This window comes from Fringilla coelebs (genome assembly GCF_963513975.1).
Source record: "Fringilla coelebs genome assembly, chromosome: 21".
NCBI classification, from domain to species: domain Eukaryota; kingdom Metazoa; phylum Chordata; class Aves; order Passeriformes; family Fringillidae; genus Fringilla; species Fringilla coelebs.
Window position 1 is genome coordinate 8,841,518 of NC_140047.1, and position 27,816 is coordinate 8,869,333.

At 52.6% G+C, this 27,816-nt stretch overlaps 1 protein-coding gene across 3 annotated transcripts; it reads left to right on the forward strand.

The window, feature by feature from the left end:
- The first annotated feature begins 656 nt into the window (after positions 1-656).
- ADAMTSL2 (ADAMTS like 2) lies at positions 657-27,497 on the forward strand. 3 transcript variants are annotated; one of them, XM_084219713.1, is made up of 19 exons: positions 657-780; positions 2,294-2,405; positions 3,248-3,390; positions 3,951-4,026; positions 4,386-4,488; positions 6,102-6,247; positions 6,354-6,477; positions 7,432-7,512; positions 8,662-8,837; positions 9,726-10,068; positions 10,733-11,114; positions 14,943-15,046; positions 16,873-16,999; positions 19,665-19,878; positions 22,292-22,447; positions 23,730-23,900; positions 24,244-24,420; positions 25,249-25,393; positions 26,863-27,497. In XM_084219713.1, exons 2-19 carry the CDS (start codon positions 2,295-2,297, stop codon positions 26,979-26,981), a joined length of 2,898 nt encoding a protein of 965 aa, XP_084075839.1. In that variant the 5' UTR covers positions 657-780; position 2,294; the 3' UTR covers positions 26,982-27,497. The 3 variants fall into 3 exon arrangements, with proteins under 3 accessions (XP_084075839.1, XP_084075840.1, XP_084075841.1); XM_084219714.1 differs by having other exon boundaries at positions 9,726-9,990; XM_084219715.1 differs by lacking the exons at positions 657-780; positions 2,294-2,405; positions 3,248-3,390; positions 3,951-4,026 and having other exon boundaries at positions 4,339-4,488; positions 6,102-6,242.
- Positions 27,498-27,816: the final 319 nt, after the last annotated feature.

Below are 27,816 nucleotides of genomic sequence, written 5' to 3' on the forward strand. Positions count from 1 at the left end.
GCACAATGCCCGTGGAGGTACGGGAGATTTTTGGTGACCTGCGATGATGGGGTGGGCGGAGGGGTGGGGGCAGCAGGTACCGTTCCGCTGTCCGAGGAGGGGAGAGCAGCATCCTCCGGGGGGTGCCGGGGGTAGGGAAGTGCAGCATCCTCCGGGGGTGCCGGGGGTAGGGAAGTGCAGCATCCTCTGGGGTGTACCGGGGGTAGGGAAGTGCAGCATCCTCCCGCGGGTCCCGGGGAGGGGAGCGCAGCATCCTCCCAGGGAGTGCCCGGGGAGGGGGGAAAGCGGAGCATCCTCCCGGGAGATAAAGAGGAGCATCCTCCGGAGGGTCCCCGGGGAGAGGGAGCGCAGCATCTTCCCGGGGCTTCCCGGCGCTGCGTGGACCAGCGGGAACGCATGCGTGCGGTGCGGGCTCTCCCCGCCTGTGCCCCCCCGGTCTCGCCTCAGGAAACCGGCTGGCGGCCGCGGGCCGGCGCCGGGGGAGGCGAGGGGTTAACCGGGGTGGGGGCATCCCGGGCCGAGAGGTGTGAATTCCGCCCGCTCTCCCCCCTGCCTCCCCCCCGCCGCCGCTATAAGAGCGGCCGGCGCGGGCTGGGGGGAGCCACTGCGGCGGCTCCTCCTCGCTGGAAGCCCCGGCGCTTTTGGCTGCCCTTTGAAGTCGGAGAGGGAGAAGGAGGGAGGGAGCGTCTGGGGCCGCCGCTGCTCCGCTCCGCTCCGCGCCGCCGCCGCCGCTCCCGCCCGGCCCCGGAGCATCGTCCTGCCCGGCCCCGCCGCCGCCAGGTACGGCCCGTCCCGTCCTGTCCCGTCCTGTGCCATCCTGTCCTGTGCCATCCTGTGCCATCCTGTCCTGTCCCGTCCGTCCCATCCTGTCCTGTCCCGTCCGTCCCATCCCTTGCCCGCTGCCCGCTCCGCGCAGATGGAGCCCCGCATCCCGGCTCCGCATCCCCGCCCCGCATCGCCCTCCCGCCGCCCGTGCGGGGCTGCCCCGCTACCGGCTCCGCGATGCTGCTGGGCGGCATCCCTCCCCCCTTTCTTAATTTTCCCTTCATTTAAGCACGCAGCCCCGCAGCCTGTAGGATAAACTCCGAGCGCGCTCTGGTATTGGCTTCGAGTCAGGAGTGTCTGGGAGCTTTAATGAGAACCAAGTGTAAGGCAAGGCTCAGCCACCTGTCCACGGCATCCCCGGCCAAGCGCTCTGGGCTCCCATTAATCAATGGATCTGCCTCTTGGAAAGCCTCTTTAGCATGCTGCACCTCTCCCCCAGGGCGATTGCAGAGCGGATTTGGGGACCTGGAAACCCTCTGGTAATTTTTCTAAGCCGGACAGCAAAGCGAGGCTGGTGCTGCCGGCAATTCCGCGATTTCAAAACTGCTACAAAAACCTTTGCAAGGAGGAAAAAAAACCAAACAAAAATGAGCAGGAAAGAAGCTCTTTATATTGCAGGTCTGCAGTCCTGCCCTCTCTCCCCAGAAGCAGCACCTCTCCCACCCCCCTGCTTCCCAAAGATGCTGCCTAACTGCTTTTCAAGGGAAATTAGCTTAGGGGAGGATATTTTTTTTTTCCTCTTTTTCCTCACAGACATGAGCTGCTTTGATTGCCTGGAAGCATGATTTCCTGAAACCTGCTCCTTTCTGGCTCTTGCAGGGAGGTTCACAATAAAACGTATTGTGGTTTTGAGCTGGGTTTTATTTAAGAAAATGCCATTCTGGGTTACTCTCTTTCATGAGGCAGATGGAGAAAGAGATGAAAGGCTGACACTTGGGATAGTTCATTTCTGCTCTTTAATTGTGGGTCGTGTCTTTTCTATAAGAAAAGGCATCTTCCCTGGGAACCGAGGGGAATTGGAGTGGAATAAATGAAAATAGGAGGAATAATGCCTGTTAATTGCATTTTTTTGTTTTTGAAGCTTTTCATCTCATTCTTCCAGGAGCAGTCCTGTAAATGGGGATATTTAAATGCACTGCTTTTATAGATCCAGGAACACTTCTGGCTACTCACTGTGCTTTGGTGTAAGCCAGGCTCTGTTCCAAGGCAGGCTTGGAGCAGTGTCAGGTGCAGCCACTGGAAACCAGTGCAAAGTTGTGGTTTGACAGATAAAACCCGAGCTGGGAAGTGAACCTGTACCATGCTCATGCTGCTATTAATGAAATAAAACTTCAGGCTCAGGTCCCTGCAGTCATGCTGGTCGGTGTCACCGAGCTGAGCAGGAATGCTGGAGCAGAGCTGTGGAAGCCAGGCAAAGCAGGTCCTGCTGTGGGAGCTGTGCTTAGTGCAGTGTTTGGTTGCTTTCTAGGATGAAGATATCCAAGTGGAGGTGGAGCAGCATCTCCATCAGTGCTCAGTTGCAGCTGAAAGGCACCCTGGCCCTTCTTCTCGTGGGCAACGTTGTCTTTGTCATAGCTCAGGTAAGGCTGTCAGGTTTTTGCTGGCTCTCTGGGTTTTAAAATGCTCTGGTGTTTGGGTTGGGAACCCCCTGGGCTGGCAGAGCTGCTCTGTGCATGCACCAGCTCTCCAAAAATTGTGAGGACTTCTGGCTTGCCTTCACTCTTTAGTCTGGGCTTAACCTAAGTTGTGCCTACCGTGGCTGAGAGCATTCACAAAGCATTTCAAGGACTCTGAAGGGCCATGCCCTGCTCTTGGGTGAGCACCACTCCTTGCTCCCTGCAGTGGCTGAGCTTTCATTTACTTTCCTTGCGATATCTGCAGCTCCTCTGCCCTCTGATGCATGGTCACCAGGGAGGGTGGGGGTGTCAGGGACCCTCCTGAAGTGACAAACCTGTGCTTGCAGAGAGAGCACACGGGCTCCTGCACCCTGCTGGCACCCCCTGGCACCCACTGACCTGCTCTGCTGCTGCAGAGGGGTTTTGCAAGGGTTTGTTGAAGCTTCCAGTGGAGCTTCCAGCTGCAGCTGGCTCTGCAGCTCCCTGAATTCTCCGTGGAGCAAGAGTCAGAGAGCACCAAGAGTCTCTCAGAGTTTAGGGCTGTTTGGGAGCTCGGTTTTGCCAACTGAGCGAAACAATGAGAATTTCCTTTCCTGAGGAATCCCAAATATTGCCACTTCATTCCAATTTTGTAATGAAAACACAATCGCAAGAATGCAGGGATGGAAACCTCAGGCTTGACCTCAGCTGGAGAAGGCAATGCCTGGGTCGAGAGGGGCAGGCTGGGAGGGGAGGGCTGCCCTCAGTGTCCCCACACAGGCTCTGAGGTGTGGATGTGACTCCTGCTTCCCCTGTGCTCCGAGCAGGACCTGACACAGACGTCCAACAGCCTGGAGGAGGGGTCAGATGTCACTGCTTACTGGTGGGGAGAGTGGACCAAGTGGACAGCGTGCACCAGGACCTGTGGGGGAGGAGTGAAATCCCAGGAGAGGCACTGCCTGAGGCAGAGGTACTGCACCAGGGCTGGGGAGGGGCTCTGCAGCTGCCTGACCCCAAAGGTCAGACAGGAGCACCGATGGAAATGTGTCTGGGCAAACCCTGCCGGAGCAGGAGGGGATTTCCTGAGCTTTGGGCATCCCTGCCAGCAGCAGCAGCTGATGATTCCTGCGCTGGCCCTGCAGTTTCTCCAGCAGGGCTTGGTGCAGAGGGGCAGCAGGCACAGACTGAGCCTGTTCTCCAGGCTTTGGGGCACTGCAGCCCCTGGTGCAGGGCTGGTTGGGGACCCACTGGTTCCATCTGCTTTGTGCCTGGCTCTGCCCTCTCTGGGCAGTGTGGTTGCCAAAAAACACTTAGTAAACCTTGTCCCCAGGCCCTCACCCCATGATACCTCCTGGGGATAGTTGGTGGTTCAGGTGACAAAGCCACAGAGATCTTTGTTACCTGCTCCAGGGACACTGACAGATCTCTGTGTGGCTCTGCTGTGCTGACACTGACTTTACAGAGAGTAAATATATTTAAACAAGTGAAAATGATTTGTGCCCCCCATCTAACCCCCATTTCCTTATTCAGAAGGAAGTCAGTGAGTGGGCTGGCTAATAAAACTTGCACTGGAACATCCAAAAGATACCAGCTCTGCAAAGTCCAAGTAAGGATATCCTTTGTCTTGTTGGGAAAGTCACGTGTGGCATTTCTGGGTCCCTTGGAGAGGGGACACCATTTGTCCTGTAGCTGTCATCCTCTTACCCCTCCAAGCAGCTGGGGGTTCCCTTCTTTGGTGCCCACCACCAGTGTCTGGGCTTTGGGCATTTTGCCATAAAAACCAGAGAGTGACTCTGGTAACAATTCCCAGGGGGTTCCTGCAGGGGGGGAGGAAGAGGAGGAGGAGGAGGAGGATGTGGCCTGGCTGGGGAAGGTGATGGAAACACTCCTTGCAGCTGGTGGTGATGTGCCAGAAACCTTTCCCGCACTTTGTTTCCGTCAGGATGTTAATGTATCCCATTCTAGGAGTGCCCTGTGAACGGAAGGAGCTTTCGAGAGGAGCAGTGTTCATCATTTAACTCCCATGTGTACAATGGCAGAACCTATCAATGGAAACCTTTATATCCTGGTAACAAGACATTCTTTGTGTGTTTCATAATGCTCAGCCAAATATTTTGATAGTTATGATGCTACAGCCCGCAGGAAGGCTCCTCCTCTGCTGTTTTAAAGTGGTTTTTCAGAGGCACAATCAGCTGTCTCCTGAGTTCAAAGGCTTGTTTGGCAGCTGCAGGATAGCTTGAAAATTAAATAACAACATGAATTCATGTCTGTAGCCTGTGTTGGTCACAGCTCCCAGGGACCAGAGGCTGCAGGAGGATGTGGGAGCAGGAGATGTGAGGGCTGTGCTGGCAGGGACAGTCAGGCTCACCATGACAAGTGTCCTTTGAGCCAGGGCCGTTGCTGGCTGTGCTATTTCAGTGATATTTGGTCTCTCCCACGCCCTCTGTGTGCTCTGTCAAATGTCACCGATGCAGTTGGTCACTTTGGTCATCTGGGGTGACTGCAGAAACAGCTTGGGACTCAGAAACTGAGCTTTTATTGAACTTTTAGGCACTGAACTCCCATCAAAATCAGGCACTAAACACAAGCCATGGATGAGCTTAAGAGCTGCTGGGAAGCCAGGACCCTTCTCCTGAGGAGGCTCTTGAGCTCAGGTTCTTCAGATTCACTTGGATACCTAAAAATACAGATGGGATCAGATCCATCTTCAGATTCATTTGAGTGCTTAAAAATAGCAATGGGATCTCCTGCAAACTTTGTTTTTGGGGTCTCTGTACATACCCAAGAACAATTATCTTCATCAAATCCATTTCCCTGTGTACCAAGCCCCTGGCTCTCCAGCCTTTGCAGGGTCAGCCAGGTAGAACTTGGCCCATGAGCTATTTCTCCTTGGTGGCTTTTGTCCCTTGGAGGTGACAATTTCCTTAAACACATTTGCTGTTCAAGCTGACTCACCAGAGATGTTGCAGGAGTTGTTTTTCGTTCAAGCAGGGGTTCATGTGGCTCCTGGGGCATTTGCAGCAGAATATTTTGACACTGATGCTGCCTTGCTTGGGTGTGCAGGCCAGTGGGTCTCTGATTGCTCAGGAGTTGGTGGAGACAAACACTTGGCATGGGGGTTCTGATGCAAATATGATTTTGTCATCTGCTTCCTGTGGATATTATAAAATGTGGGATTGCTCTGCTGGTGGGGGCTGCCAGCCAGTTGTTGTCTGCAGAAAGCAAAGGGTGAATTAAGTCCATCTTGGGTGAATGTTTGTGGAAAAATTATAGACCATAAAATGCTCTGAGCTGCTATGGTTTTGCATATAGTCTTGCACGTGTATTTCCAACAATATATGTGTAAATTTAACTCAAGTATCAAGTGTTGCTAAGTGCACATGCATGTTTTTGTGTAATGTACTTGCACAAAGCAGTGCTGCTGCCTCAGTGCCTGCCCTGGGCTGGTGCTGGTGATGCCCCTGGCATCCCTGGGGCATCTCTTCCAGCAAAGGCTGTCACACTGTCCAAGTGCCATCTCCTGCCTGTCCTGAAACACAAGAGATGGCCACTTCTGAACTCTCACTGCTCTGCAGTTGTGCTGCTGTTGTTTAGCTTGGCAGAGATTCGCTGGCTTGGGTAGGATGAAAGTTGTGGTGTTTCTGCTGTTTTTGAATCTCTCTTTATATCCTTTCCCCTTAGATGACTATGTTCACATTTCTAGCAAGCCCTGTGACCTTCATTGCACCACTGTGGACGGTCAGAGACAGTTAATGGTTCAGGCCAGGGATGGAACATCCTGCAAATACACGGATTTCCGAGGGGTTTGCGTGTCTGGAAAATGTGAGGTTGTTAAACATTATAGCAAAAATCTCGTTAGTAGCATTCAGAGAATCGCAGTGGGTGCGACGTTTGCCTGACCCTCGGCGCTCTCTCTGTCTGTGCATTTTTTAGCCCATTGGCTGTGATGGCATTCTCTTTTCCACCCACACCTTGGATAAATGTGGAGTTTGCCAAGGAGATGGGAGCAGCTGCACCCACGTAACCGGCAGTTACCGGAAAGGAAATTCTCATCTTGGTAAGGCTTTGGGGACTGAGGGCTTGAGTTGAGAGGGCTGGGTTTAAAATGGACTATTTTTTTATTTTTGGTAAATGGCTTTCAGGTCTTACCAACTGCCCAATTTAGGTTTTTCCCACGTGTTCTGTGTGTGTTAATGTCGCTTGTTTGGGCAGAGAAAACCTTCTTTAAAAAAAAACAAAACAAAACAGGAAATTTGTGTGGTGTTTGTCAGAAACCAGAGGTCTCTGATGATGAGTGGTGCAAAAGGGTTATGCAAGAGGCTGGTATCTATTTTAGTCTTTTTTAGTCATTTAGCCAAAAACAGGACACTCATGACCCAGTAAGACTAGAAATAAACGACTTGTAATAACAGGAAGCAACAATATCTTGAAAGACCAGGATTTCAAAAATCAGTGTGATGTAAAGCAGCCGAACCTACATGTCCTAAATATAACAATCTAATTCAGGAATTATGATTAATGCTCTCTGAGATGGAGCAAACTGCAGGAACCTCAGTGCTGTGGGAAGACTTGTCCTGTCCCATCTCTTGTCTGGTGCTAGGCAAAAGGGAGGAGAAACCAGCTCCCATCTCCTGCTGGGGTTTTGGGAACGCTGGCTGACACAGGGATCAATACTGAACCACACAACAGCTTCTCTAGCTAATAAAATCATCGGCTGATGTATTTTCTTACACCACTTTAGGTAAACATGATATTTGTGCCTGTAAGAAATGAATCCTTTCCCCCCTTGGATGTGTTTTTCCTCCATAAACCAGAATGCAATTCGCACATTTTTCTTTTCTATCCCCGATAAGCTCCTGTTTGCAGCCTAAAACACGAAGGGTCAGGGCTTTTAAATCCATAGCTCATTAAAAATGTGGGTCCAGGCCAGGGTGTTGGCTAGCTTGCAGCTCTGCCTGAGGAGGGGTTGGTTCAGATCACTGGTCACAAAGATCCTCTGGTTAATCCGTAGGCTATTCCCTGGTCACGCACATTCCCGCCGGAGCGAGGGATATCCAGATAGTGGAACGGAAAAAGTCTGCAGATGTTCTGGGTGTGTATAACCTCTTGGTACTTCCCTAGGATGCATGCCTATGCTGCCTAATGCTTTTTCCAATGCAGAGCTGGATGTAGTTTTGTCATAGAATCACAGAATATCCTGAGTTGGAAGGGACCCACAGGGATCAGCGAGTCTGTTTGCTGCAGACACGAGTTAAATCCGTAGGCAATGTAAATGTAAATCCATCCGTGCTGTCCAAGCCAGGGTGTTGCTCCTCTCTGCAGTCCGAGCACCTGGGCTGTGTTTCTCAACACTTTGATTGCTTTAAAGCAGAAAAGTTGGTGAATATTATTTCAGCAGGGCGTGACAGATGCCCTGGTGCTGGATCGCAGATGGCCAAGTGACTTCACCTCTCTGGTGATCCCTTCAACCTTTCCCTGCCTGGGGAATGTGCAATGACTACAGCACCAAGGGGATGTGACCTACATGTGGCCTTGCTGAAGTGCTGGTGACCACACACCCATCTCACAGGGGAGGTGACAGAGCTGCTCAGGAGCAGTGTGGAAAAATCCAGACTTGCCAAAGAGAAGCACATTTGCTGCCTCAGAGGCTCGTGGCCAATGGAAGGTGGCTGTCACTTCCCTGGAAGTGTTCAAGGCCAGGCTGGATGGGATTTTGAGCAGCTTGCTCCAGTGGAAGGTGTCCTGGCCCATTGCAGGATGTGATGAGCTCCAAGGTCAATCCATTCTAGGAGGATTCTATGGATGATAAAGGCTTGATGAGGTTACCAGCTCCTGGGCTAGCTCAGGGGGCATCAGTGGCATCTTGGGCCACTGCTGGCTCAGGGGACATCAGCTCCTGAGGAGGCAGCCCTGGTCCTTGCCCACCTGCCAGTGCTCTCTGCAGAGCTGGGACTGTTCAATGTTCCTGCTGGGCTGGTGCCAAGGGGGTGACAGGAGCCAGGGGCGAGCATCAGCCACATTCCCAGGGGTTTGCAAAGCGGAGGGACACGTGGCCCAGAACTCTGGGTGCAGTGCTCACAGGGGGAGCACTGCAAACAGGCGACCAGTGCATTGCCACGTAGGGGAATCTTTATTTTTCTTATTGCTGTAACACTGATTTCACTCCCTGAACACACCAGGGGCTGCACCCAGAGCTTTGCCCTTGCACGTGACAGCACTGACTGTTCTCTCTCCTTTGAAGCTGTGGCTGATGAAGCTGGGTACTATTTCTTCAATGGGAACTATAAAGTGGACAGCCCAAAGAACTTCAACATTGCAGGCACGGTGTTCAAGTACCGCCGGCCCATGGACGTGTACGAGACCGGCATCGAGTACATTGTTGCCCAGGGACCCACAAATCAAGGGCTGAACATAATGGTGAGCTTTGACTTCTCCTCTTCTCATGGAGGGGAAGAGAAAATCCACCTTGGATTGAGGAAGGGGTGAGCTTGGGAGCAGAGCCCTGCCGTGGTTTCACACGAGGAGGGGATGGGAGCAGTTCTGGCCAGTTCCTCACCCAACCCTATTTTATTTGTGTCAGTGCTCATGGGTTCAGGCAGGGCTGTTGCTGGTGAATGTGGGCTTGGTAACTCCTCTCTGCAGGGACAAGATGCCTCAGGCACTGTGAGAGGATTTCTCCTCTGCTCCGTGGCATTTTTATCCAAGTTACCTGGCAGGAAAAGCAAAAATAAGAAACTTGGCCAGAGAGCTTAGACAAGTGCATAAACCTTAAACCCCAATTCTCTCTCGAAAGCAAACCATGTAAAACCAGGTATTTGGAGAAAAGTCCCTTAATTTTCTTCTGGGCAGCGAGCCAGAGCCCAGCTCCTGACATCTTCCAGGTAGCCCCAGGCTCCTCTGGAAGGGGAAGGGATGGTTGCTTGGGTGCTTAAAAAGCATTAGACCACTATGAGGCTGTCTCAGCTGGGAGTTCCCAGCCCCAGTGGGGTGTAGCAGCTGCAGGGGAGGGGGTGCTCCTCATAAAGCCACAAAAAGTGGCTTTGCAAGTGATGGTCTTGTGAAGTGGCTGCCCCAAGCCTCTGGTCACTCAGTGGCCAAGGAGGAAATGTGACCTGGGATTAATCCCCATGGCCAAACAACCTTTAGAAAATGATGCAGGGCTCCAGCAGGAAGAAGCTGGCACTGTGAAGGAAAACAGACTGGAAACAGCAAAATAGATGCTCCCAAGTGTCAGGTCCCAGATGAAACCCATGCCTTGCCTGCCACAAATTCCCTGCACCCTCTAAAACTTGATTTCTTTGCTAGGTCTGGAATCAAAATGGCAAGAACCCATCCATCACGTTTGAATACACTCTGCTGAGGAAGCCACACTCAAAGAATCTGCAGCCCATCTACTACACCTTCTCTGAGTCGGAGAGCGAGGAGAGCCGCGAGTTCGACGGAGACGTGCCACTGGGCTTTATCCAGCACAATGCAACCTATTTTGGGAAAATCTCCAGGGAAAGGATAGACTTGGAGAACCAGGTGTTTGGAAGGCAGGACACGGAGGAAGATTTAAACTTGAGCAAAGGTCAGGAAACCAATGAGGTCTATGAAAGAGCAGAAACAATTGACTGTGAGCCAAAACTGAAGGGCAAACAACCCCAAGGTAAGGAGGAGACTTGGGCCTCACCGTTCTGCTTCTCAGAGCTCTTGTTGAGAAATGCTCTGTTTCTACCTCTGGTGGTTCTGCTGGTTTGTGTTTTGGAAACCTCGGAAAGTTCTTTAAAACATCTCTGCTCACAAATCCTCTTTGCCCTTCAGATTCTGGTTTCTGGTGGGGGCGTGTGGGGGGTGGACACCGGGTGAGATCTCCCCGCTGGTGCCCTGCTGTGCTTTGCCTCATGCCAAGGACAGGAGGGAGCCCTGGGTGCACAAAACTCCCCATCACAACATCTCCCATCACCTCCCACCCCTCCAAAGCCCCCATTTGAGTCCCTTGGGCATCCCACCCCCAAATTGCCTGGAGTGCCTTCCCAGCATGGCTGCATGGGCTGTGGGGCCAGGAGAGCACCTTCCCTTCACCTTTGCTATTGCTTTGGGCAGTGCTGGCGGGTGCTGAGCTCCCCTCTGGCCACACCATAGCAGGATAAGCCCCCCCAAAGCTGCACACCCTTGAGAACCCCACCAGACCCCCCCTGCCCTGCCTCTAGCCCCCCGTGTGGCTGCTCAGGCTCCGGCGCGTCCCCGCTGCTCCGGGCTGCTTCTCCCTCCCAGCCTCGATGCATTTTGTGGTTGTCACTGTGGTTTCCCCCCTGTTGGCTCCAATCTAGATTCAAACGTAACCAGGTCTACTTACCAGACAGACCATGACGACAGAGAGCCCGAGGCCAGGCTCAGCTCCAGGGAGTTCCTCCTGGAGAACGCCATCACCGACAAGCTGCTGGGCAAGACCTCGGACTCCAAGGAGCTGCTGCTCAACGTCACCATGAACAGCATCTTCGCCCAGGGAGACCCGACCAACTCGGTGGGGTCACCCCTTGACAGCCTCTACGTGGACTACGAGGACGGCGATGGCCTCGTCACCTACTCGGTGAACGGCACCTTCATGGAGCTGAGCAATGCCAAAGGCACCAACACCTCTGCAGAGACGCCCTTCTCCAACGCCACCGTCACCATGAGCAGCCCTCAGGGGAACAGAACCCACAAAGCAAGGTAGGAGACCTGCCTTTAGTTAATCAATCCAATTTATCGGTGTTCTTGACTTGTCAAAGCCCTGTGCTCAATGCATGGTTTCCATCCCTTTGGAAGCAGGAGGTAAGTGGGGGTGGGATGGTGGAAATGTTCTGTTGGGAGTTAATCTGGAAAGAAGAGCCTGAGGTTTGGGAGCAGGAAGTCAGGAGAGCGTTTGAGCAAGAGGAAATCTTGGTGTGCCCCTCGGTGGGCATGCTCAAGTCCATGCTGATGTTTTTCAGCTGGGGTCTTGCTCTCTGCTGTCACAGCTTCTTGTCAGAGCCACAGCCATGAGGAAGCCTCTTCCTTTTGCCTTCTCTTGATGTCCTGCTCCCATTCCCCAGCCCCTTCCTCCGAGTTCTGATGCAGCAGAAGTTGGTCCTGGCCCCTTTTCACCCACCCTGTCGAGTGCCACCCACGATCCTCCTCACTTGGGATGGCAGGAATATGCTTTCAGCAGCTCCCAGGCATGGCCCTGCCACCAGGAGCTCCACTGTAGGTCCAGGAAAAGCCTGGATTTGTTGCCTCAGCAGCTGCAGAAGCAGCCTGGACAGGAATATCCAAAACTCTGCAGTAGCAGCTCGTTGGTTGATACTGGGACCATCACCTCAGGACTCCTTTAGATGGCTGGTTTGAGTGGAAGTGGGGAGGTAAAGGAAGGCCTGATGTAGCTTTAGCAGCAGGTTTTGCTCTGGGGAAGGGTGGAAGGAAGTCTTGGGGTAGGTGCTGATCCCCAAGCCTGTATCTATCAGCTTTTGAGATATCCCAGGGCTCTCTGAGGAGCAGCCTTGATTCCCAGACCAGAACTCATTGCCAGTGTGGCCACATGGGGACTGAGATGGGGCCAGTGCTCACAGCAGCGATTAGCCCTCCAATTAGCCCTCCAATTAGCCCTCCCTCATGGTCAGCCACACACTAGAGCACTTCTGGGCAGCTTGAGCTGGCACTGGGGCTTTGGGAGTATCCAGGTCCCACAGCCAGGTGTGGATTTGGGTCCCACTGTGCATCTCCACGGCACCCCAGCCTCCCCCTGGATCTGTAAAACACAGGATGAGATGCTGAGCTTGAGGAGATGCAAAGCCCTGAGCAGATGCTCCCTCTGGTTAGAGTTAGCTGGATTTACCCAGCTGGATTTAACGTAGCTTTCTCTACGTTATGCTAAAGACACTCGTGCTAAAGAAAATGGCCATGCAGCCAAGTGGATCAACAAACTTCTTAATGATAAGAACATGAAAACCTTGCCAAGGGTTTCATCTCTCATCCCTCCTCGTGGCTTGGCTTGGGAGTGCTGCCTTCAGCTGCCAAAGCAAGCATTTCATCCTCTCTGACTGAGAGGGCAGAGCCCTCAGCTCCCCTTACCCTGCCCTGGGACAAGGAAGGGACTGCCCTGCCCCTTGGAGCTCCCCATCACACTCCCTGTGTCCCCTCAGCTGCACCCCAAAACTCTGCCCCAGCAGCTGTGAAATGGGGGCAGTGCTTCCCTACCTCCTGGGAATACAGGGAGCTTGGCTTTTATGGGACAATCACAGAACACTGTGACACCAGTGCAGTTTTTTGGGTGCTAAAAAGCTCCTTGCACTGTCCCTGGCTGCCCAGCTATTGATAACAGTGATTTAAACCCCTTCAGGAATGTCACCCATCACTGACAACTTTTTACACCTATTCTTCCCTTGGTTTTGTTCCACAGTGTCCCCTCTCTCTCTCTGGAACAAAAGACAAACTTTTCAGATCAGAACATTGATATCCAGACCAGTTTTGCACCAGCCAAAAGGCTGAGAGATGCTCAGGTCCTTTCAGGCTGGGCCTGCAACAGGAGCCACGAGTTTGCCCCTTTGCTTAGAAACAAAAGCCAAAACAAAACCCAGAAATGGGAGCCAGAGGCTGTGGATGTTGTTTTTGTGTGCATTTGTCAGGGTTATTCCTCTGCTGTGGGAACTTGGGAAAAGGGGCAGCCCAGAACTCAGTTAAGGGTGAGGGAATGGTGCTAATTTTTGGTGCTGCATCTTGCTCGAAAAGCAGTTTAAAAGCTCAAGAAACAAATGTGTGACTTTATTATTTAGCTCATAATCAAGAGGAAAATTGAAAGAAAAGAGAAAATGCCCCCAGTTTTGCTGGACAATGGGCTGCTGTCTGCATTGAGAGGAGAACAAAGTGACAGTTTTGTCTTTGCTGGAAATGAGCTGCCCTGTGCCCAAATGTCTGATTCCTCTGGAAAGATCTTGTCCCTGGGACCTTGTCATGCATAGAAGCTCTTTATTTAGGATCACATACACTAAAGGGACACTGTTGAAAGATTTACTGTCCTCAGATGTGGGATAAAGCTTATTTTGAAGATTTTATCCTTTTAAAGACAGAGGAGTCCTGGTCACAGGATAATGTGGTGTTTACTTTGGTGCCTCAGAGATCAGGGGATAGACTGGAGGATCTGGGTAATATTTCCAGGCAAATTAAAGTACAAAAAGCAGATGTTGACTATGTTTTAATGACAAGTGTCATTTGTGAGCCCTCTCCTGGCTGGGTGGCAGCTGGTGGCACAGGGCAGGGATCAGGAGCTGGTGTGGGTCCCCAGGCAGAGCTGCTGTGGCAGATAAAACATTATTTATAGTGAGCTGAGGTTGTTATTTTTCCACCAAAAAAAAAAAAAGTCACATTCATTTCAGTTCCATTTCAAGTGCAGGAAGCGACCATTTGCCAAACTGACAGAGGCAAAATCAACAGGGAAAATGAGATTGTTGTTGTTTTTAATCCTTCTGGAGGCTCAGTGCTGGCGGTGGAAGGAGGGTGGGTCGGAAAGGAAACGGCCAGATTCTCAACAGTGTCCTTTGAAAGGTTGATTTGATAGGCTGGACCTCAACTTTTTCTTACAAACAACTAAATAAGGCAATTTCAGAGCTTCTGCTGCCTAGAAATCATACAAGCTGCATATCCTGCCAGGCCAGAGACAACTGGATGTGAGGATACAACCTTGTACACTATTCCAGTGTAGCTGTTCCAAGGGTTTGGACAAAGGTATGAGAACAGAACCGAAGCCTTTTGTTGTAAAGGTGCAGTATCCCTGAGGTGTTCCCCCCTCCCAGCACGGGGAGCAGCTGCAATTCTTGCTTGGATAAATGTTTTTTCTCACACCAGGCTGACTCTGTTACTCCTCTCCCCGTGGCATTTTGTGCTTGAGCACAGCTTGGAGCTGAGAGATGCAAATTCCCCACTTGACATCCAGCAAAATAAATCAGACCAAAAAGCAGAGTGGCAAAATCAGTGGGCTTTGAGGGGAGAGCTCAGAAACTCCTGTGCTGGCTTTTGGAGATTGGAGCAGCCAAAATCTCTGCTGCACTGAGCAGCACGAGTGGTTTTGCCCAGGCCTGGAGACACAGGGGAGGAGATACTGCACCTTTAGTCACTGTGTGCCGAGGGCCAGGTGTATTTGAGCAGAAAATGCAAACTTTTGTTAAATTCTGAACTGTTTCTACTTGTGGGTATTTTTATCCCATTCTCTCTATTTCTAGACAGTGGAAGCTCTGCCTCTAACCGGGCTGGGGATTCTACTTGGGGCTCAGGACAGGTATGTTGTGAAACTAAAAAAAATTAAAAATTTGATTCAAACAAACGAACCTCCCGAAAAATCAGAACAACCAAACCCAACCAAAGCCAAACCAAGCACATCCCCTCCCAAACCCAAACCCGACCGAACTGCAGCCAGATGTGTGTGTCTGTCGTGGGCTGTCACTGCTTGCCTTGTAAATGCCTTTTTCTTGTTTTGTTTTTTTCCTTTCTTTTATTTTGTTTTGTTTTGTTTTGTTTGCTTATTGCTAGAAACAGATTGAAGTTGTTAAGAAAGGGCCAAGGTGTGAGTGCTGCTGACATGTACAGGTGGAAGCTTTCCTCCCATGAACCCTGCAGCTCTACATGCACCACAGGTAGTTATAAGAAGCAGCCAAATTCTGCACAACCTGCTGAAATCACCTGGTGTGTGAGTCCATTTTATGTCTGTTAGGGATGGGAAGGAGCTGGTGATGTTTAGGGGATCTCATGAGCTCTGCTTTAGCACGACCCCAGCTCTGCTGTGCCTGGGTGCAAAGGTGGGGAGAGGAGCTGGGGGCTGAGCATGCAAACCTCACTGAACTCTCAGAAGATGGTGCCCACTGTGTCCATCATCCCTCCCAACACCCTCCCTCTGGGAAGCTCTGAGCACTGCCTTCACTCCCCATCCCTTTGTGTCCCCCCTGGGGCTCAGCAGGATCCCCAATCCTGTCCTGAGCCTCCTTTTTTTCCCCCCTTCCTCACCTTTTTGACAGCTTCAAGGGGTTTGAAAAGCTCAGCTGCTTCCCTGCGGAGAGAAATTTTAAAGATTGTTCAGCTCTGGCAGGAAACACAATAGCATTTGGCTTTTTGATTATGTTTTGTTTCTCCCACTCCTTCTACCCTGGAGCCTGAGCTCGGCTGCGAGGGTGTAAATCTGGAACAGTGACAGAGATGCCAGGGATATCGAAACTGAGCCTCTATTCTTCCGGCAGAAATTCCCTCTTTTTGCATGAATTCCTCCCTTTTTGCCCCCTGAAAATCTTCAAGGCACCTGATCTCCTCCCTCACCCCTTGGTCAGGGGGTCCTGTCGATCCCTTGGGATGAATCAGGCGTGTGGGTTGTGCACTCGTCTGTGCTGCCCCTGAAATTATCCAGAGCCTGCAGTGCTTCTGGAATTAAAAAGAGGGAAAGGAGTGGGAGAGAGGAGTTTACAATCTCAGGGACATCTCTTGAAAGATCAAATGCAAGGATTTTACATTTGGAGCGTTTGCTCTGGTCCGGCAGCCTCGTGCCTGCGGCAGGAGCTCTGTGAGCCATCCCTTTCCCCAGGATCCTGTCACCCACGTGTTCTGGGACATTTTTGACTTCTTTGATCCCCTCTGAACAAATTTCTCCCTTGGCTGAGCCAGCCTGCTCTGCCCTGGTTTGCAGCAAGCCGAGAGAAGTTTAACTCAAATTTCTCCTTCCTCGCTGCCTTTTCTCACTGACATATCGCAGAGAGGCAAGGCCATGTCAAGAGCTGTAGATCTTTTTTTAGTTTCATGTAAACCATATGTTCCCCAGAGCTGCAATTCTTGTTACCTGTAGCCAGAGCAGCCTCCTGGTCCCCAGCCAGGTCCCAGAATGGACTTCCCAACATTTACTCTGGCACGGGAGGCTGTGGGGGAAAAGGTCTCGCTCTGACGGCACCGGCTGCCGCTGCCTCGGAGGGGGAGCAGGAGGGGCAGCACCTTCCCTGCCAAATCCCCAGGATCCCTGCCTTGGCCTGGAGCCCTGGATGCACCTGGGGAGCACCTGGTGCAAAGGGAGGGCTGTAATGCCCAGGGAGAGTGGGGGATGCAGTGGGCTGGGGACTGTTTGCTGCCGCCTCCACCCACCACCCTGTCTGCCGAGCAGACTCGTGGCCCTGAGTGTTTCCTATAAAAATGTGTTAGTCATATATTGGTTTTGGTGGCAAGCCCTGGCAGGGGTGGCCATGCCCTCCTCTGAGCTGGCCAAACTCAACCACGCTGCTCAGATTGGTGGGGTGGCCACTGTGATATTCCCTGCCAGCAGCACCCATCCCACGGGACAGGAACTCCCTGCTTTCCACAGGGAGGAAGTTCTGAGAAATGCAGCTAAAACCAGAAAAAAAAACCAACAACAACAAAAAGCAAAGAGTTTGGATGTGCAGCTCACCAAGCACCCTGCTGTGTGTGTGTGTGTTCTCTCTGAGCCCAGGAGTGATGTCCACCTATGCCATGTGTGTTCGCTACGACGGGATCGAGGTGGACGACACCTACTGCGATGCCATGACCCGGCCCGAGCCCATCCATGAGTTCTGTGCTGGGAGGGAGTGCCAGCCAAGGTACTGCCTGCACAGGGCACTGCTGCACTCCCTGTGCTTTCCCTGCCCTCAATGTCTCTTTGGGGAGGGTTGGTGTGGATTTGGGGGGCAGCAGGGATGACCCACAGCACCCCCGTCCTTCCTCCCTTAATTCTGTCTGGGAGGCAGCAAGAGTTTCTTCCTGAGAGCTTCAGCTGGAGCTGCCAGGGTAAAACTTCCATAAATCCTGGCAGAGTTGGCATCTCTGGTGTCATTTTTTAAACAAGCATTAGGGTGCCTTTTCTGCTTAGATTCTCCCACTAATATTTCCTAGAGTAGTCCCCCCTTATGGCTGGGCTGTTCCAGCTTCAGGGGCTTGCACTGTGAGGGAGAGGAGCTGCCCTGTGATTTACCAGTGACTTAACTGGGGAGCACTGGGAGCTCATGGGGCAGCCACCAGCACTTGGGCAGACAGGAAAATGCTTGGGCTGGCAGTGCTTTTCAAAGAAAAAATGTTAATTTTGTGTGATCTGGATGGGGAAGTCCTTTGTTTCATTTCCCTTCTGAAGTTAGGTGCCACCTCTAAATGACATTTCCAAATGTGTGACATCTCCCTAGGGCTGCTTGTTGTGCCTGGAGCTCCAGATGAGTCCTGGGGGCAGCTGGGGCTCTCCTGCTTGGAGAACAGCAGCAATGGGGACCTGGGGGTTGCCCACCTCCAGAGGAGCTGGGAATTCTGCTCCATTCTGATTTTTAGCTCACCCTTTAATTGCTATAATATTACTGTACTGTAAAAAATGTGACCTTTTATGTTATTTCCTTGGATTGCAAGCTGCTCCTGTCTTGTCAGGACAGAGGTGGCAGGGGACAGGAAAGGACAGGCACTGCTTGGAGCAGATCCCAGCTCTTCCAGCCTGTCACTTGTGCTCAGCAGAGTCAGACTGATGCTGGGACATGAATTGTGTCCCACTGGGGCTTGGGCAGCTCTGTGTGACATTACTGCTGGCATCTGCAGGGTGATGGATGGCATGACCTCCCCGTACTTCAGCTGAGCAGGCAAAAAGGGGAGGTCAAACATGGGCAAAAAGCCTGAGAGAGAAATGTGCTGGCAGAGACCGTGGTGACAAATGCTCACTTGTCACCAAGGCCACTGGGCCAGGCCCTGCTGTGCCACCCTTCCTCCTGACAATCTGGTTTCAGCTTCAGGCACGAGCTGGGAGCTGCAGGGTGAGCCCAACATATGCTGGTGCTTCCCATCCCTTGGGAAAAGCTCTCAGGAGCTGGCAGCCTGGCTGCAGCTCACTCCTCCCTTGATGCTATTGAGTCAGGGATGGAATGAAAGACTCCAGTCTTCAGAAGGTGAATCAGAAGGCAATTTAATGAAAGTAGCAGGTCCTTTTATAATGTGACTCACTAAGGTGAGACTTGATTGGTCCCAAAGTGAAAATCTCTCACACTGTTGGTGAGCTGTGAACAGCACACTCTGGAGAACCATTGTGGAGATCCTGCTGGGGCATTCCCTGGTCCAGGGACACACAAGAAGCTTCCCTCAGAAAGCTGTTAGACCCCATTGGCTCCTTCCCCTGTTCCTGTGTGTGTTCCTATGTCCCTTCCCTATTCCCTGACTGGCCTTCATCTTTGTAGTGCCCCCGAGACCAGGGTCAGCCCCCAGGCCCCTACACACTGCTGCAAACCATGCCTATAGATATCCATATCTATATCTTAGGAAGAGAGATAATAATTGTTTCAGTTCTTTTCTTGAAGTTTCCCACAGTTTTTCACAGCCTCCCAGGATTTTCCTAGGACAGCTATGTCTCTCTCTGCTCAGAGCACATGTGATTACACACTGCCTGCAGCCAGGGCTTTCCCGTGGGCTGCTCCACGGGGTGACAGGCTCTGTTCCCTGCCCAGCCAGGTGGGATTTGCATTCTCTGAACCAGAGAGAAGCAGAGAAAAGAATGATACTGCCACAGTATAAAAAACTGATTAATTAGTAATTCAGATATCCATGGAGTCCTCCTCGTCATTCCTCCTTGCCACAGGGGTCGTCTTGCTTTCCCTTGCTTTCTCATGCCTTCCTGTGCTTTCCCTTGCTTTGCCATGCCTTCCCATGCTTTCCCTTGCTCTCCCATGCCTTTCCATGCTTTCTCATGCTTTCCCTTGCTTTCTCTTGCTTTTCCTTGCTTTTCCTTGCTCTCTCATGCTTTTCTATGCTTTTCCTTTCTTTCCCTTTCTTTTCCATGCTTTCCCATGCCTTTCCATGCCTTCCCATACCTCCTCATACCTCCCCATGCCTTCCCATGCCTTTCCATGCCTTTCCATGCTTTCCCATGCTTTCCCTTACTTTCTCATGCCTTCCCATGCCTTTCCATGCCTTCCCATGCTTTCCCTTGCTTTCTCTTGCTTTTCCTTGCTTTTCCTTGTTTTCTCATGCTTTCCCATGCTTTTCCTATGCTTTCCCTTTCTTTCCCTTTCTTTCCCTTTCTTTTCCATGCTTTCCCATGCCTTTCCATGCCTTTCCATACCTCCCCATACCTCCCCATGCCTTTCCATGCCTTTCCATGCCTTTCCATGCTTTCCCATGCTTTCCCATGCTTTCCCATGCTTTCCCATGCTTTCCCTTACTTTCCCATGCCTCCCCATGCCTCCCCATTCCTCCCCATGCCTCCCCATGCCTCCCCACATCTTTCCATGCTTTCCCCCGCAGGTGGGAGACGAGCAGCTGGAGCGAGTGCTCGCGGACGTGCGGCGAGGGGTACCAGTTCCGCATCGTGCGCTGCTGGAAGATGATCTCGCCGGGCTTCGACAGCTCCGTCTACAGCGACCTGTGCGAGGCGGCCGACATCGCCCGGCCCGACGAGCGCAAGGTCTGCAAGAACCCGGCCTGCGGGCCCCAGTGGGAGATGTCCGAGTGGTCAGAGGTGAGTCCTGCGCCTCAGCCCGGGCTTCTCTCCCTTTTCCAGTTTGTCATGGTGCCTTGGGATTCCTGATGCTTTTTTAGGTCACCATGTGACCTAAGAAAGAGGCTGGACGGAGTTAAAGTAGGGATTTATTAGAAGGATCTCCTCCATGGATCCACCTTGGGCAGCACAAGAGCCCAGCCAGGGCTACATCCAAAATGAACCAAAATGGTCCCAAAATGCATCAAGGATGAAACAAAATGGTCCCAAAATGCACCAAGGATGAACCAAAATGGTCCCAGTGTGTACCAAGGATGAACCAAAATGGTCCCAAAATGCACGGCCGTGTGAAAGAGAGACCGGGGTCTCTCACTTTTATAAGCTCTGCTCCATTTGCATATTGGAGTTAATTGTGATGCTTTGTGATTCCTGATGCCCTTTTAGGTCACCATGTGAGCTAGAACAGAGGCTAGATAGTGTTAAAGAATAAAGTAGGGATTTATTAGGAGGCCTCAATGGATCCACCTGGGCTCAGCCAGGGCTGCACCCAAGATGAACCAAAATGGTCCCAAAATGCCCGGCCGGGCACGGGGTCTCTCCCTGGGATCAGCTCTGCTCCATTTGCACCTTGCAGTTCATTGTCCCATCCCAGCTTTAGCCCCTGCAGTCCCATCCTTGTTTTTCTCTCTCCAGCCCACGGGGTTTGTGCTCCTGGCCTGAGATTTGGGTCATTTGTCCTTGGTGCCCAGCTGGAGCAGGAATTGTTTTGTCTCCCTGCTCTGTGCACAGAGCTCACCATGCCCTGATATGAAGCTCAGACCCACACACTCAAGCAGCACAGAACCTGAAAAATATAAAAGCCAAACCCTGAGGCATCAATCCTCATCTGTAGCCATCCACAGCCATCGGCCTCTCAGGATACACTCTCAGGATACATACAGTAATGCATGTGGATCAATGTGCATCAATATTTTTCCCCCTAAAATGAAGGCCTGGCTCCCATTTGGGATGGGAGGTCATTGGTCACTCACAGGTAGGGCAGGAGCCCAGGGCTCAGATCTCCCCATCAGTATTTCCTTGGCGACCCCTTCAAACCCAATGTGCCAGGAAGGTGATCCCAACTCATCCATGAATTACATCCCTATAAACATCCCTTCCTCACCTCCAATCCGTCTGCACCACATGCAGAAGGAAACCTGTCCCTAGCTGTGCCTTAAGCCAGTCCCCAAAGCGTCTGGGAGATGGTTTGGGGAGGGTTCCAGCTCACTGGTTTCCTTGGGAAAACCTGTGGAGAGGGTTTGTGCCCCTGAATCCCTTTCCAGGCACGGACCATGCTCCAGCACATCCCTTACAAACACAAACTCGTGGAAACAACCAAACCAGTGCTGCTTCCTCGGGGTGCCTCTTCCCAAATCAAGCACAGACCTGATCTAAGCAGGAGCAGATGAGCTCTGAGCCGAGCTGTCCGTGGGTGCCAACCTGCCCCATGGTTTGCATCACGAGGAATATGACTCTTCCTCCTGGGAAGCTCCCAAAAACTCATCTTAGTCATAATTTAAACCTCTCCATCCCCCTGCAAGCTGGTGTGCATCATTTCCCTGGAGCTGACAGAGGGGCTGGTGCATTCCCTGGTGGTGCAGGATGTTTTGACTTTCCCAGCTGGTAGAGAGGAGCTCCCTGAGCACGTGCTGGAGCGTTATTTTGTCCGGCGTAGCAAACTGGAGTGGTTTATTTTACAGAAACGTGTATTCTCCTCCAGCATTTGTCAGGGACAGATTGCTTGAGACAGTGCTGGAGTAGATGTTTCTTAGCCAGCAGCAAAGCTAATCTCCTTTGGATCCCATCAGAGGTGGGGTGCCAAGTTGGCTGGGGGAATAGGCATTAAAAAAAGCACATTTCAGGGCTCTGAGGATTAACATCTCGGCACGGTGCGTCTGGGCCCTGTGCTGTTGACACTTTTCCCTGCTTTACGTTATGCATGGAGCAAATGTAATGTGTATGTGAGACTGTAGTAACTCAATTCCAGTTCTAAATAATGTCACTGGGCTGCACGGTGCCAAATTTATCCACAGCATAAAAATCTCAGTTGTGCGGTCGGGGGGGAAAAACATTCTCCAAAGAGGTGGAAAGGAGCTGGCTGTTCCCAGGAAGGAGGCGAGGGAGATCTCACCCTGTCTCCAAGTGACAGCTCAAGCTGCTCAGCTCTGAGCAGAACCTCCTGGAGCCTTTTCCCCCCTCTGGCATCACCTGTTGGAGACCGCACCACCCGGGCAGGACGCAGCTGGAGCTGCAGAGGGGGTTTGGGCGAGTCATTTGTGCATTTCCAGCGCGTGCTTTTACACTTTTATGTTAAAATATGGGGAGAAATCCCTACCCCGAGCCCGCAGCTGCCGCGGTGCGGCAGCCCCGGTGATGTCGCTGTCCCCTCCGGCAGTGCCCGGCGCGCTGCGGGGAGCGGAGCGTGGTGACAAGGGACATCCGCTGCTCGGAGGAGGAGAAGCTCTGCGATGCCAGCGCCCGGCCCCTGGCCGAGAAGAACTGCACGGGGCCACCGTGTGACCGGCAGTGGACAGTGTCCGACTGGGGACCGGTGAGACCCCGCCGTGGCCGCCCGAGCGGCCGTCGTGTCCCCCCGCAGGCTGGCTTGTCCCTGCTGCTCCTGGGGCTTTTGGGGTTGGGGTCATCAATCAAACCTGCACTTGGGTCCCAGCAAACCTGGGAGCTGGCCTCAAATAATTCCACTGCTTTGGCTCTCTCGGGTCACCTCTGCCAGCACTGTCACCCGGAGCCACCCTGGCTCAGGCACATCCAGCATCCCAGTGGATCCTGTTCCTTCCCCTGGGCTCCTGCCTTGTGGGGGATGTGGTACAGCAGGGGTTAAACCTGGAGAGACCTGGCTGAGGGCCTTGGTGGGTGTCAAAATCCTCTTGTCTGTCTGCTGCAGCATTCCTTGGCAATGCTGATGCTCCATGCCCAGAAATTGAACCTTCTAACTTTTTTCCCTTTTTTTATTTTCCGTTTCCCCCTTTCTCTTTTCCCTTTCTCCCCTTTACTTTTTCGCTTTCCTCCTTTTCTCCCTTTCCCTATTTTTTTTCCTCCTTATTTTCTACTCTCTTTTGCTCTCTCTTATTTTTTTCCTCCCCCCCCTGGCTTTTTCCCTTCCTGCACAATTCTGCTCCAGAGACCCCCTCCATCCCAAGCTATTTTTACCCAGGTTTTGATACATTCACATCAGCTAAAAATAAGCAGTTTCCATGGCAGCAGCAGTGCTAGGAAACACCGAGAGTCTCTGCAAGAGCAACCAGGGAAGCACGGGGAGCGCTGGGGCTGGATTTTTGCAGCCACTTCCTTGGTCCCCTTTGCCTTGGCCTCTTTGGGAGCCACCCTGGGGTTCCCTGCTTGTGGTGCTTCCCCTTTTGCCTGCCCTGAGAGATGCTGAGTGCTGGGGCTGTGGCACAGGTTGCCCAGAGAAATTGTGGATGTCCCATCCGTCCCTGGGAATGCCCAAGGATAAACCTATCCTTTTCCAAACCCCTGGACAGGGTTTGGAAAAACCTGGGATAGCAGAAGGCGTCCCTGCCTGTGACAGGGGGTTGGAATAAGATGATTTTTAAGGTGTCTCCCAACCCAAACCAGTCTGGGATTCCATGGTGAGGGGATCTCAGTTGGAGGATCCGCTGAGCATCCCCGTGGCTGTTTAAATCCCCAAAACCCCTGTGAAATTTGGGGGAGGCGGGCGTGGGGAGGCAGCTGTGCCCTGGGGGGGCTCTGTCCCTGCTGTAGGGGCTCTGTCCCTGCTGTGGGGGCTCTGTCCCTGCCGTGGGCTGGCTCGGGGGGGGATCCCTGGCGCTGAGTGCCCGCTGTGGTTGCAGTGCAGTGGCGGCTGCGGGCAGGGCAGGATGATCCGGCACGTGTACTGCAAAACCAGCGACGGGCGCGTGGTGCCCGAGTCCCAGTGCAACCTGGACACCAAACCCCTGGCCATCCACCCCTGTGGGGACAAGAACTGCCCCTCCCACTGGCTGGCACAGGACTGGGAGCGGGTAAGTGCAGGTCCTGTGTTTTGGGGTGCCCTAGAGAGGGTGGGATGGGCTGTGCAGCTCTCAGGTGCGCTCTGGGGTGCCCTAGAGGGGTTGAGATGGGGTGTGCAGCTCTCAGGTGTGCTCTGGGGTGCCCTGGAGGGGTTGGGATGGGGTGTGCAGCTCTCAGGTGTGCTCTGGGGTGCCCTAGAGGGGTTGGGATGGGGTGTGCAGCTCTCAGGTGTGCTCTGGGGTGCCCTAGAGGGCTCAGGATGGGGTGTGCAGCTCTCAGGTGTGCTCTGGGGTGCCCTAGAGGGTTCAGCATGGGGTGTGCAGCTCTCAGGGGGCCCTGCTCATGACCCCACAGTGCAACACGACGTGTGGCCGGGGTGTGAAGAAGAGGATCGTGCTCTGCCTGGAGATCGTCAATGGCAAGATCAAGACCCGCAGCCCCTCTGACTGTGACGTGGCCAAGAAGCCCGTGGAGGAGAGCACGTGCTTCGAGAGGCCCTGCTTCAAGTGGTACACCACCCCCTGGTCTGAGGTGAGCTGGAGGGGCCCCAGGGCTGTGCTGCCCCTTCCCTTTGCACCAAGGGTCCCTCTGCCTGCAGAACCCCCAGGAGGTGGGGGAGTCCCTGCAGGATGTGGTCCCTAGGGGTGTTTTTGAGAGGGGCTGTTTGGGACCAGCTGTAGCTTTATTTTTTCTTTATTTTTTCTTTATTTTTTGCCTGGGAGCGTGGCTGGAGGTGTGTATGGAGCCCATAGGGTGGCTGCCCCATGGATACAGAATTTGGGGGTGCTCCATCACCATGCACAACCCAAAAGGCAGCCAGGGTTCAGTGGCCAAGGGTCCAAGCTATGGGCTTCCTGCAAGCCCTCCTGGATGCAGCCTCCCTGATCCAAGCTCCAGCAGCCTCATTTTTAGTCTTGCAAACTCTATGATTAGCCAAAGCAGCCCTGCTGTAATCCCAGCTCCACGAGGCATCCAAAGGGCAGCAGCAGTGAGAGCTGGGCCAGCAGTGGCTCCACACCCCCCCAGGGATGCACAGAGACCCCACAGCCCCACTCATGGTGCTCTGGGGGGGTTCCATGGCCACCCATGTCCTACAGAACATCACCTGGGCTGGGCCAGCTCGTTTGTGGTCCCCTGTGAAGGGCAGCAGGAGGAGGGAGGATGTCAGAGCCAGGGGATGGGACCACATCCACCCACCCTGGGCAGAGGCTGATGGTGCTGGCAGCAACGACAGAGCGAGGGGACAGCTGGGATGTGACATTCTCCTCCTGCCCTGACATCTCCAGTGAGCAGGCTGTGGCTCAGAACAGTCCCCTGGCATGGCAGGGTCTTGCCTCACCCTTTCTCTCTGTCCCCCAGTGCACAAAGACCTGCGGGATTGGTGTGAGGATGCGGGATGTGAAGTGCTACCAGGGCAAGGACATCGTGCGGGGCTGCGACCCGCTGGTGAAGCCGGTGGGCAAACAGACCTGTGACCTGCAGCCCTGCCCCACAGAGCCCCCAGGTGAGCCCCACAGCCTTGGTTTTCCATGGATGCCTCCAGCAGCACTGCCCCATTTGGATAATCATCCCAGGGAGGATGCCAGGGACAGCTCTCCCCCTGTGCCCAAGTAATGCACAGGCTCCTTCTGGAGATAAATTAGGAGGAGAGCTGAGAAGAGTCGTGCTCTGACCTGAAGATAAAAGGGGCCTTTGGAGAGCTGATCTGGGTGCTGCTTCTGTAAGATTCCAGCTAGAGCTGAGGAAGTTCTGTCTGTGCCATTATTTTAATGATTTTTGGTCTTGGGGTGTCCTGTGGGATTTGTAACTATCTCGTTATCTGGCTCGTCTGCTGGCTCAGAGTCCCTGTGATCTTTAGCAAACACACAGTTCTAATCCTTTAAAGGGATGTGGGAATAAGGACAGTGTGGGAGAAAAGCATGAAAATGGGTGACAGATTTGGGGCCAGCTCCTGGCTCAGCTCTGGGTGCTCTCAGCTGCCCACTCACTTGGGATCTGTGGAGCTTGGGAGTTGCCTCATGGCCACCTTGCCCTGGGAGCAACCTGGTTTCATGCATGCTATGGATTTGAAGCAAAAAAAAAAAAAAAAAAAAAAAAAAAAAAATTATAAATCCTATGGGTGTGAAGCAAAATATTGCACTGAAAGGAGTTGGGAGAATGCTGAAGCAGCCTCATCCCTTTCTCCAGCATCTCACTTCCCCCTAACTCTGGATGTGGCACTCCTGGATTCCCATTCCCTTTCTCAAATAGCCTCCTTGGGATAGAAATTGTGAATCCCTACCAGCTGTCCCCTTGACCTGGGGACAACTCAGTGCCTTGGTGGCTCCCTGGGCAGCTCTGTTTCACAGCCAAGACACTGAGCTTCAGGGCTGGGACCAAGGGAGACTCCCCAAGCCTGGCCAGGTGTGAAGGAACAGATCAGCCTGCTCATGCCTTCGCCCAGGCTGACAGTGACATTTCTGGAGAAGCTCCCTGGTGCTTTCCAGGGGATGCCAGGGAGGTGGCAGCCACAGCTGGGCTGATGTTGTTGCTCATCCCATGGTGTTTAGAGCTGTGTAGGGTGGGAAATGACCTCATGAGCTCACAATTGTTTATTTTCTTTTTCTTTTCCATGGTTCCCTGGGAGACAGGGTACCATGTGCCTGCTCACACCTGCCAGCAGCCACGAGACACTGGCACTAAAACTGGCACAAAAAAAGCTCCAGCAACATTTTAGTTCCGGCTGGGAACAGCAGGAGAGACATAAATTAAGGGAGAAATCCTAGCCTGACCACCTACTCTCCAAGTGCTTTAACACAGGTTAAACCAAAAACCAGCCCCCCTAGCCCCAAATTAACCCAGCACCCGAGGAAAAGCCACTCTATCTGTCAGGGATTTAACCTGCTTCCAAAGCAAACAAACCTGTGCCATATTTTCAAGCACTTCACATCCTGCTAAAGTATATTTGCTAAAGTGTATTTTCTCCCCCTGCAGATGACAGCTGCCAGGACCAGGCAGGAACCAACTGTGCCTTGGCCATCAAGGTGAACCTGTGCAGCCACTGGTACTACAGCAAAGCCTGCTGCCGCTCCTGCCGCGCCCCGCACTCCTAGGGCAGGGCTGCCCAGCCAGGGCTCCTCCTTGCCCTGCCCTCGCTGCCCTCACACTGCTGACAAGGATGCTTTTGGCCTGGCTGCTGTGTCCCCACCCAAGCAGAACTCCTCTCCTGGCCGCTGGACGTTGGGACGGGGTCAGAGCTGTACAGAAATCTTGTATATTTGATTCCCCCCCACCCCCAAAATCCAGCTACACCCAAGGTCCTGTCCTGTCTCTTCCCTCGGGGTTGGCAAGGGGAAGGTGTGAACTCTGGGAGGTGCAAGATTCCCATCCCAAAATGGGCTTGGTGCCTCTCTCCTGGTTTATCCTGAGAGTTGTCAGCTGAATTAACATGGTGGGAAGCTGACCCTCGTTTGTTAAATAAACTCAAGCCCTTTTTTGTAATATGTAGGTGTATACTTTTTCAGAGAATTTTATCCTATAATCAAATGTTAGTTTCATAGCCCTTACAACCCCCCCCTCCCCCTGATGCTGACATATTGTATATAATATGGAAACATAACTGCACTTTATATCACAAAAAAGACGTGCTCTTTTTTAATATATTTGTTTACAGACAGTGAACTTTATCCATATAATCATTAATTTGTACTCATATGTATATTTTAATAAAGTTGTCATATTTATGGTGGTATTTTGTTTTATTCTCCAGTTTGTAGTGGAGTGCTGGGAGCACTGGAATTGGGGATGGGGATTTGCTGGTGCCCAGGGGAGGCAGAGCAGCTTTAAATCAGGAGAATCACGGCTACTTGGACAGTGATGGAAGGAAAAGTCCCAACAGTGGGGGGATTTGGGGACTTTTGGGGGTCCTTTGGGGTTCTGTGGCTTCAG

Coding starts and splice junctions, on each gene's coding strand:
- ADAMTSL2 (XM_084219713.1), top strand. CDS start 2,295: ATGAAGATATCCAAGTGGAGGTGGAGCAGCATCTCCATCAGTGCTCAG. Junction 7,513..8,661: donor AAAGTCTGCAGATGTTCTGG/GTGTGTATAACC, acceptor TCTCCTTTGAAG/CTGTGGCTGATGAAGCTGGG. Junction 19,879..22,291: donor AGATGTCCGAGTGGTCAGAG/GTGAGTCCTGCG, acceptor CCCCTCCGGCAG/TGCCCGGCGCGCTGCGGGGA.